This window comes from Myotis daubentonii, chromosome 9 (assembly GCF_963259705.1).
Source record: "Myotis daubentonii chromosome 9, mMyoDau2.1, whole genome shotgun sequence".
Classification (NCBI taxonomy): Eukaryota; Metazoa; Chordata; class Mammalia; order Chiroptera; family Vespertilionidae; genus Myotis; species Myotis daubentonii.
In genome coordinates this window covers 59,032,614-59,043,585 of record NC_081848.1, presented here as the reverse complement: position 1 = coordinate 59,043,585, position 10,972 = coordinate 59,032,614, and the positions used below count along the sequence as shown (strand labels likewise).

General features: G+C 35.4%; 1 protein-coding gene across 1 annotated transcript in view; it reads right to left on the bottom strand.

The window, feature by feature from the left end:
* Positions 1 to 1,370: 1,370 nt before the first annotated feature.
* Positions 1,371 to 10,972, bottom strand: part of SLC17A6 (solute carrier family 17 member 6) — a 31,458-nt gene continuing 21,856 nt past the window's right edge. The window contains exons 8-12 of the mRNA XM_059711136.1: positions 8,771 to 8,920; positions 5,313 to 5,445; positions 4,813 to 4,923; positions 4,194 to 4,321; positions 1,371 to 3,492 (exon numbers count right to left, since the gene is read on the bottom strand). Coding sequence (XP_059567119.1) covers positions 3,157 to 3,492; positions 4,194 to 4,321; positions 4,813 to 4,923; positions 5,313 to 5,445; positions 8,771 to 8,920 — 858 coding nt within the window. The 3' untranslated portion in view covers positions 1,371 to 3,156. The remainder of the gene's footprint in view (positions 3,493 to 4,193; positions 4,322 to 4,812; positions 4,924 to 5,312; positions 5,446 to 8,770; positions 8,921 to 10,972) is intronic.

The window sequence follows — 10,972 nt, the reverse complement described above, 5'->3', positions numbered from 1 at the left end:
TTAAAATGACAAGGGAGCACCTCAATAGCAGCCCCGCTTTGGGAGTTTAGGGGCCTCAGGAAAATCCTTCCTCAGGAAGGTTAGCAAGGGCTGCATGGCCAAGAAGAGTCTCTTGGTCACATCTCTGTGGCCTGACTGGGCCGCTGGACGTGCTGCAAACACCTTAGGGAGGAGACTAGCTTTAAGGTCCACGATGGTAGAGTCTGGATCTGTTTTCTCACCACTATATGCCCAGGGACTTCTTTCACAGTATAAGGGCTTAATAAACACCTGTCCTATTGAGTGAAGAAGTGAATTCGTAAATGAATCCCAGGAAAGCCAATAACCGGTAGTACTCTCTATAGACAAACACAGGAATAGTAAACTATAGATAGTAACTTAAATATCCATCATGGTTATAAATGTTGAACATACTTTGCATCCCCCCATGCAGAATGAAAAAGAGAAAAGAAGAAATATTCATAAGTAAGGTATTGGATAAATAAATACCTTAAATATCGCTCATGGTATGTAATATTAGACTACAGAACTCTGTTACTCAAATAGAAATATTCACATGCTGAGATGTCAAATGGAAAAAGTAGATTGCGATAATAGAGCAAGTATGAGTTCAAATTTGCAGATTAAAAAATATATGTGAGTTTTCTGTATATGTATTTTTTATAGAAAACAGTCTGTATATATGGTTTTAACACTGATTATGCCCGGATAGCAAGATTATTGATTATCTTAAATTTTTTTTATTTTTAATACTCTACCTAACAAAGGTCCCCTCTTACCCCATACTACCTTTATAATCAGAAGATTAATAAAGTGATTGAAAAGTGAAAATACTGGTACTGAAAGAAAACTCTTTATTGCATCCTTGTCTGGGGATTGTGCAAGTGGCAGCTGTCACTCAATAGCACAGTGGGGAAAAAAGTGAGCCCTAGCCTGTTTGGCTCAGTGGATCTAGCATTAGCCTGCGGACCGAAAGGTCCTGGGTTCAATTCTGGTCAAGGGCACGTACCTTGGTTGCAGGCTCCTCTCCGGGACAGGTTCTGGTCGGGGCATGTGCAGGAAGCAACTAGTTGATATGTTTCTCTCACATAGATGGTTCTCTCTGTCTTTCCCTCTCTCTTCCACTCTCCCTAAAAATCAATGGAAAAAATATCCTCGGGCAAGGATGAACAACAACAAAACAACAACAACAAAAATTCTCTCTACAGAACCATCTCCCACACAATTTAAAGAATGCCATGTTTCTCCATTAAATCTCAAGTGGCTAAAATGATGTTCTTCTTGAGCCAAGATTTGGCTTCATTGGATCATACACAAGCTAAATTCACATTAAAGCTACAATCTCAATAAAATCAACCCAAATTAAAGTATTGCTTTTTTATAAAAGGATAAATAGAGCATTTTATTAACACTTTTTTTTGCAGCAACAAAATGAAAGCCCATATCTTTTCATTCAATACAACAAAAGCTGTGATTACATAACACCACTTTGAGACACAAAGCAAAAGATATGGTTTGCATTTTTAAAACAGACTTTATGTTTTATATTTGCAGTAGCAGAGCCTCCAGTCACTAGCACAATACAATGAACAGATCAAATATCCAGAATAGACATTGAATACACCAATAATATTTTAAGTTGAATTGGGAAATGCATTATTATTATTTTAGAACACGAAAAAGAGGTCTGATGTTATTTTTTTAAAAGAAAAAAGAATCATTCCAACCACCCAAAAAAGCTACCACAAGCAAAATAAAGATAAGATACAGACAGGAAATTTTATGCATTGCACTTATTGCTTGGTACACAAATGTTCCGATTACTGTTGAGTTATATTAAGAAGTGACAAGCAAAATGCCTCTGCCCCCATCTAAAATTCTATGACTCTATGAAAGTAGAAATTGCAGTCCCCTAACCCAACATTAGGTGTATGCTATTTTTATGTATGAAGATTGTTTATTATGTTTCTGTGTATGGATATGTATAAGATATACAGATATATAGAGATATAATTTTAATATAATTTGTTGTCCTATATAAGACAAATATATTTTAAATGGGACTTTAAATAATAAAATTATCTACTTACAATCTCTCTATTAAATTTATCTTTTTATATTATATATAGCTCTGTGGCACAAGTTTTATATAGCATTTAATTATTAAGGAAGAAGAATATCTAAACCATTTTCTATTTCTTTTGTTGTTAATATTGCATTTTCAGGGCTCTATTTCCATAGTAAATTTCTCATTAGATTCTTTATGGTGTGTGCATCTTTTTTTTTCCCTAATTCAAGTTACAACCTGTACAAAGTTGTAATAAAAATACATTGAAGTCTTTTTCTAATTTTTTTGCAAAAAAGTTATGTGATATGCTACATGAAAAGTCCAATTTATTAAAATGTGGAGTGTTTTATACTGTCAGGTAAATAAATGGAAGAACATGAAGCATACCCCACACTTTACAAGTTCTCTTTCACAGGTATGTGTTTGTGCCCAGCATTTCATATAAACCACTGCAAGACATTCCTTTTGATGACCAACAAAATAGCCCACATTATGTAATAACAACAATTATGTAGTATGCCTTGCTCATTGCTAGCCCACAATGTTCTCTAATTGAGAGATATTCCAAGTTCATGATTTACACCCAATAAACGTTGTCAACATCTGCTGCAGCCAACATGACAGCATTATATTGTTGTGTTTTGTTTTGTTTTAACACGACTTCTGCATGAGATCTTGCAATACAGTGTAACAAATATATAAGTGCATTTGACATGATCAAGTAGCTTTGGCTTCCTAACTTTTGTAGGATGAAATGCGCCAACTGTTTTAGCTGTGCTTTATTAAATGGCGATGAGTTTTAGCTCATATAAATCCAATGGGTAACTATTTGTTTCTACAGTTTTTGATCAGTCAACCTTGAAAGCACAAATGCAAGAATAGATGACCTGAATGGAAAAGATGGAATTTCACAACTTCTACAGATTGCACTTGATGGTAACTTCATGAGTTTGTTTTCATTTCATTTTTACAGCAAGCCTTGCTTGGTTGATATGTTTACATGTTCACACCACATATTTTAAAAATTTTTGTGCAATCACAATTAAGTTAATCACAGACACTAAAAATAAATCCAGCGATTAGTTTTGTTATGAATACTCATCTCGGTCCTTATAGGTGTATGTGTCTTGTCCTTCTTCTTGTACAAATTCCTCTTTCTTTTCCCAGCCATTGGGCCAACCTCCGTTGGCCTGTGTTGTGGCACCGTAAGACTTGGTGGTACCATAATTGATATAATTTTGAGTAATGTCCCCTGTTTCTTCATCGAGTTCATCTTCATGGATAAACCCACATTTTTCTTCACTGGTTTCCTCAGGGTCTGCCCACGGTTGCTTCTCTCCTGAGGCAAATATTCCATAAAATATAACTCCACCGTAGTGGACGAGGGCAGCAATCAGGAAGACATATTGCCACTCCTCGCGTGACTGCAGGGACAAAAGTGGCCGTGTGAGAACAAACTCCCATGTGTGAGACATCTTCTCTAAATGTTCCACCAGTGAGCTTTTCATAAAATGCTAGCTGTAGGGGAAACCCCTCTTCTTGCTCATATGAAGCAAATCCTATTACAGAAACTTCCTGTAACACTGTAACTTTCATTATTTTAAAAGTAATTTAAATCTCATGTTTTGAAATAATGCCAAATATATTTGTGGTCAGCTAATTTTAAAAATATTTATCATTGATTTACTTAATATCCTTTTCTCACTCCTTTTATTTATTTTCCTCTAGTAAACCACAATTTTGAAGCTCTACACATAAGGACAACTAGCTGATAATTATATTCTTCCCCTGATAACTACAGAAGGGTCCGAATTGAGTCTTGTAAATAAAGCTCAGAAGATTTCTCTTGCCTATTTTAATAAGCTGGGAGCAGAAGGTTTGATTTGTTAACTATATCAGAAGTATCAGAAATATGACAAGGTGTTAAGGAGCATGTTGCTTATTGGTTGGGAAAGAGGGCTCACTCAGAGTTCTTGGATATTTTCTTCTGAGCCTCAATCCTCTCCCCTACTCAGAAGTGTGGGGAGTGGACCAGAAAAGAAATGCCAAAGAGAATGTATTAACCCTTTCCCAAACCATGAGAGAGAATCTTCTACAACTAATCATCTCTTTTGTTCCATCTTACCTTATTCTTTGTCATTGCACCCACAATGATAGGGCAAACCATTCCTGACAATGTGCCAACACCATTTGAAATGCCCATTAAGATGCTGGCATATCTTGGAGCAATATCCAGGTGGTTAACATTGAAACCTGAAATACATGTAGAATCTTTAATTCAAAGAACCCCAAGCCCCTTAGGAGTGCCTACAAAAATATTCTCTACCATACTCACCACCCTCCTTAAAAGATACTAGGTACACAGCAGGTGCTTAATAACTACTTTTTGCTAATTTAGCTCAGGGATATAATGAGAATAAAATGAGGTGTACTTTCTTATATTATGCTTAATATGTGATGCTCACTCCACAGAAGGAAGGAGATATGTTCTCATAACCCAAAAATAAATGAACTAAATAAAAAAGTAAGAAGGGAGAAAGTGAGTAGTAACAAGTCTAAGTAATGATTTCTAAATGTTTCATTATTTTTAATATAAATTTTAGTGGAAATATGTTCAGTAAATGTTCTTAACTCAAAATATTTAAATAGGAAAGTAGAATATATGGAGATAGATGGATAAATCGTCTTATTATCACCAGCCAAAATGAGATGTCACAAGTACAAATTTTAAAAATGTATGTTACCAGATATAGCAAATCCGCTGAATCCCACTGCAAGTACCAGGAATGAGATAGCTACCCCTCTAGTGTGAGAATAGCCAACGACCAGGAGCAGGGTTGCTTCCATGCCAAAACCTTCAGAAACAAATACGTGAAAACACTTCAGAAATTTGTGTAAATTTTTCCAATGAGCTAAAAATGCTCTAGCAAACCACTTCTGGCAGCCTACTTAAAAATAATAATAACACTAATAACTTATATGCAAAGATTCCTGAAACCTTCCATGTGCTGAATAAAAACCTCAAAAGCAACCTTAAGTTTCAGTGGTGGCAAGGTCAAGTTAGTTATGCAGTTATTTAAAAGTAGGAGTTATGAAAATCTAAAATAAGATAGGAAAATGTTTATAAATGAACAATGACACAAATGTAATGGCATATGTGATATGTATAGAAAAAGTTACTTATGCAGATTAGAACTTCATGAACTAAAAGTATGTTTTTAACATCATGGCTGTAGGTACTTACCACCACAATTCATGATCTTTCTTACTGTAGTAGTTGAAAGAATTTGCCTGCTTCTTAGAAAGTCTGCAATCTGCCCTCCAATAGGTACAATAATTGTCATTACTAAGTGTGGCACAGCAGACAGCATGCCAACCTGATGACAAGGGGGGAGAAATATACATGATCATAAGTAATGTGGGCAATGTAATGGTCTTGATTTTCTTGAACATCATCATAAAACTCCTCATGGGCAAAGGCAGGAAGAATTCTGTCTCCAAATGACCACTTACTCATTCCTAGAATAAGTAGTAACTTTCACATAATAAATGAGAAAAGCCAAGTAATTTTATTTGGATACCTCTTTGTGTTCCGGAGAATACTTTTCTTCTCTGCTATGAGTCAGTACATTTTGAGTTTATGAATAAGCTACCTTGAATCTTATCACAGAGTGATTCACATTTATGTGCCCATTTTATATTCTTAAATATGTTTGTAAAAATGTATCATTAGCGAAAAGTGGGGAGGAGAAGAGAGACAAGGATAGAGATAGAGTCAGAAGGAAAAATATAGTACACCCGACAAAACCATGAAGAGGCTGTAGTTTAAATTCATTTTTAAATTAATAATAAGTATAACAATGTTTATAGTATTTAAAAAATATATGTCTTATGAGTTTTATATTTAGATTCTATAAATTAAGAGCCCAGAAGATATAGATCAATTATTAAATTTTAGGCATTTTTTAATGTCAAATATCAATATTTATTCACATTGCCATACAATAAATTATATAGGGTGTGCCAAAAATATATACACACACTTTGAATAATTACAAAGGCAGTGTTTTTTAAAATACATTTCATTTTCAAAATTGAGCTATCAGCTATTAAAGTGTGTATGCATTTTTTTGGGACAACCTGTAGTTTCTATGCAATCTAAAAATCTAACCCGCCTACATCAATTCAACAGAGTTTCTTACCAATAATTATGTGCAAGGCACTATTCTCTAGAAGTTATGGAGGCAGGAAGTATAAGTAAAATGCATTTTAATTAATTATGTACTGTATTACCACATATGTGGACTTAGTAAATTTTAAATATAAACATGTAAGGAGGTTTTTTTTACTATGCATACTAGTACTTTGAAGCACAGTTCCTGAGAAGTGCTGGATAAGTTTATTATTTGATGTAACTATGTCTTTCAAATTAGATTACTGAAGGTTTGAGACAAAGATTGTGTTTTATTTTCCAAGGTGTATAATGTGGCGCCATGACCAAAGACTTGGGTTGTTTGGACGATTAATTAAGATGGTGAATGATTCCAAAATAGGTTAAATGTCCAAGCTACTTAATTCTCTCTTTCACTTTGGATAGAAGTGTTTTATATTGTCATTATTATAGTTTATCGTAGAGTTTAGTTCCTGAACCATGTCAGCCTAGATCCAAAGCCCATGATCTATTTTCTCCATCACCTCCTTTACATGTTTTTCAGGGAAGTCTAGAGTCTTTTTTTTGTTGTTGTTACCTTATAATCAAAATCATCAAGCCAATCTGTGTGTGTAGAAGTTATCCATAATTTTAAAATATAATAAGTGAATCAAATCAAACCATCTGGTTATTATATTTAGTTGTTGTAAAATACCATTGCTTTCAATCACGCATTTTCAATTAATTGGAGCCCGAAGGCCAGAATGACCATGCAGTTTCATTAACACCAGTTGGTTCCCTCACTCTCCCCCGGGAGACCTGACTTTATTAATAGCCTCTCAGTGTCAGAGTTGGCCCAGATTATGAAAATGGACTCACACCTCCAGCAGCCTTTGTTGAGAAGTGCAACACCTCTCAGAGCTCCCAAAGGCTACTCTGCTGCGTTTGATCAGCTACAGGGAGAAGAGCCTTGTCTAAAGCAGCATTATTATTCTCAATAATGGAGGAAACAGTTTCCTTAGAAACAGGGATGACAAAAGGGCTCTTAGAATAGCTACTCCTAACTCAGGTTGCCTTCAGTTCCAGGCCTCAGATAATCTTTCAAGTAGAGGCATAATATGAATAGTGAGCCTAGCTGGACTTAGGTAATGACATGAAGAGAAATGGCAAGTCCATTGCCAGCACAGACAAGTGTATTCAGGACTCAGCCAAGGGCTGGGCGCAGAGATGGCATTCAACGAATACTTGCTAAATGCTTAAGTTAATATGTGGTTTTCCTGAGTTTGAACGGCACAGTAGAGGGAATTGAAACAAGTCAAAGGATCTGGGCTTAAAGTTGATTCTGTCATTTATCACCAGCTTTGCTTCCGGCAATTTAAATGCCACCCCTAGCTTCTGGTTCTCCATCAGTTCAAGAGCAATGGTGATAGTTACACCCTATTCAACCATACGAGGTTGTCCATGAATATGAAAGGACCTTGGAGATTTCAAACCCTTATATAAGGTAGTAGTATTATCTTCATTTCATCCTTATAGAAAACCTCAAAATGATTATATTATCATAGCTATGAATATATGCCTAAATACAATAGCATTTAGCATACTGTTCTGTAATTGGTAGCTTCCTCTTTTTTTTTTTTTTTGTCTACACCACCAATCTATAAATTCTTGAGGACAGAAAACATATTTTTATTTCTGAATCTAAAAAAAAATTTCACATATCATGTTCAACAAATGAATAAATTGGAGAAACACCATGTAAGCATGTTTTCAAATATTTTTTGTTATCCTCAAATCTTTTAGCCAGACAAATTTCTGAGAGCACTGAAGAAGAGTTAGATTGGTAATAGCCATTCCACCTTAATGAAGTACTTTTACATTCACTGTTACATAGTCTCTGATATGATATTTAAAAGAAGTTATGTTTGCCCTGGCTGGCCAGTGTGGCTCAGTTGGTAGGGAGCCATCCTGTACACTTTAAAGTTGTGGTTCAATTCCCAGTCAGGGCACATGCCTGGGTTTCAGGCTCAACCCCGCAAACGCCCCCCCCCCCCCCGCCTCCGCCCCCGCCCCCCACCGTGGGCTCCGTGCAGGAGGCAGCAGATGGATGTTTTGCTCTCATGTTTCTCTCTCTCTCTCTCTCTCTCTCTCTCTCTCTCTCTCTCTCTCTCTCTCTCTCTTTCCCTTCCCATTCCCTCCCTCCACGCCTCTCTCTAAGCATGTCCTCTGGTGAGAATTAAAAAGAAAAAGTTATGTTTAATTGCAGAGAGAGGGCAACACTGCTGCCCACCCCAACTGAGATGTAAGCTCCACGTGGGCAGAGAGTAGGTCTCTTTTGTCTGTGTTCCCTGCAAAAAAAGAGAGCAGATTCTAGCAGATATTTGAAGGCAGTACATAAACATCGTGCTTAGCCTTTGTTTCCCAGAAGTTACTTATTGACTGAATATAGAATAACTCATGAAATTTAGAAGATAAAATCTTGGTAAAGAAACTTAATATTCACATAAGTACAAAAAGTATGCACTAGTTACATAGAGATAATTTTCACATACCTTGCTGATTTCAAATCCAAAGACTTCCTCAAAATATGCTGGCTGACTAATAAGCAATAAATAGAAAGTCCAGCTTCTACAGAAATTGGCGACAATTATTGCATAGACTGGCATAGATGTAAAAAATTTCCTCCATGGAGTCTTGAATTTCTGAAATCCCAAAAAGAGAGCCATTCTGACCATTTCAAATATATTCTAACGGGCTTTGCATTTTTATGATATGTATGTTGGGGCATGAGTAGGATGGTAGACAAGAAGTAGTGAGTCATTAATTGCCACAGTCCAGTTAACCTTAGTTATATGAATAATCATTAGAAGAGAAAAAATGTATTAGCCTCATATTTTGATTAAATTGTTTCAGTGTTGGGGATATACAAGATTCCATATTTATATAAAACTAATTCCAGAAGCACAGATCTCAGTTTTTAAGATTTCTTTCTTTTTTGCAGTGATAAGATCATGCCTCAGCTAAAACTCACTGTAACCTTGTTGGTATCCAAACCAGTGACCTTGTTGGTATCCAAAATATTTTGTCTAGAATATTGAAAATTCAATGTACTTATAAAAATAAGAAAAATTGAGTGCAATAATCTAGACCCTATCTAAAGACAATGATACCACACTACTTATCTATAAACACTCTTGCTACTCAATGGATATCAGTATAAGTTCTGTGACACTGGAGTGCAAGGCTCTATAAAAATTACATGATGGATATTTGGTTAAAATATTTGGCTTTAACCCAGCATACCATGCGCACATCATAACTACAGTCATGCATTGTATAACAACATTTTGGCAATGGTTTACCACATATACTATGTGGTCTTATAAGATTACAATAGAGCTAAAAAAAATTCCTATCGCCTAATGACACCGTAGCCCAACACATAGCTCTCATGTTTACAGAGAGAGATGCTGGTATAAACAAGCCTACTGCACTGATAGTCATATAGAAGTATAGCACATCCCTAGCTGTGTGGCTCAGTTGGTTGGAGCATCATCCTGTACACCAAAAGGTTACAGGTTCAATTCCCAGTGAGCACACATATCCAGATTACATGTTTGATCTATCAGGGCACATGTGATTTTTCTCTTTCACATTCTCTCTCTCTCTCTCTCTCTCTCTCTCTCTCTCTCTCTCTCTTTCTCTCTCTCTTTCTCTCATCAATAAAAATCTCTTTGGGTAAGGATTAAAAAGAAAAATACAGCACATACAATTACAGTAGTAGGCTGTGCCATCTGGGTTTGTGTAAGTGCACTCCACTCTATGATGTTCGCACAATAACTAAATCACCTAAAACCACTTTTTCTCAAAATGTATTCAGTCATTAACTGCACATGACTGTAGTTATTTATGACATACAAGACATTCAAAATTAACAACCTAAATATGATTGGCTTTGCTTATAATACCCATTAAAAATTGCATCCAATATACTTAAAGATTCTGTGTTTGCCCAAATGTACAAGTATCCTTCCCAAGACTAATTTTTACACCTTAAAATGTCTCTCATATTTCTAAACACTTTTCAATTACTTTACTTTGAACACCAAAATACTATTTGGTGAAGAATCAATAGACTAAAATAATTTTGATTATTTCTAGCTTGGGATCCTTGACCTGACTAAAAGAGTAAAGGAGGAGGCGCTCATCAGTGGAATATAAAACTGAAAGACACAAACAAGACAAACAAAAACTCTTGGACACAGACAATAGGATGGTGGTTACTATTGTCTGGGTCTATGAGGAAAGGAGGGTGAGGAGGGGGAGAGGGAGTGGAGTGTATGATGATGAAAGGAGATTTGACTTTGGGTGGTAAGCAATGCAATATAGAATTGTACACTTGAAATCTCTATAATCTTACATCACCCCAATATATTTAATAAACATTTAAAATTAAAAAAAGAGGAGGCAAACATGCTTTTTACACAGATTTAGTAATTATTTCTGGATGGAGAATCCCATCATTGCTGTTATTGATTGTGATTCTAATGAATCATTTTAAAGGTCACTTTAAAAGTAATATAGTAGAATGCTATACTGTGGTGATTACAAATATAATATATAATATAAAAAAAGAATCAAAACATCACAAAAGCCCATCCTAATAATATATAATGAGTTCTATGGCTTTGGATAAAAATGTTAAGTGTCAGCATTATAGACGGGTTCCAAAAGTGCAGGGTTGTTGTTTTTCT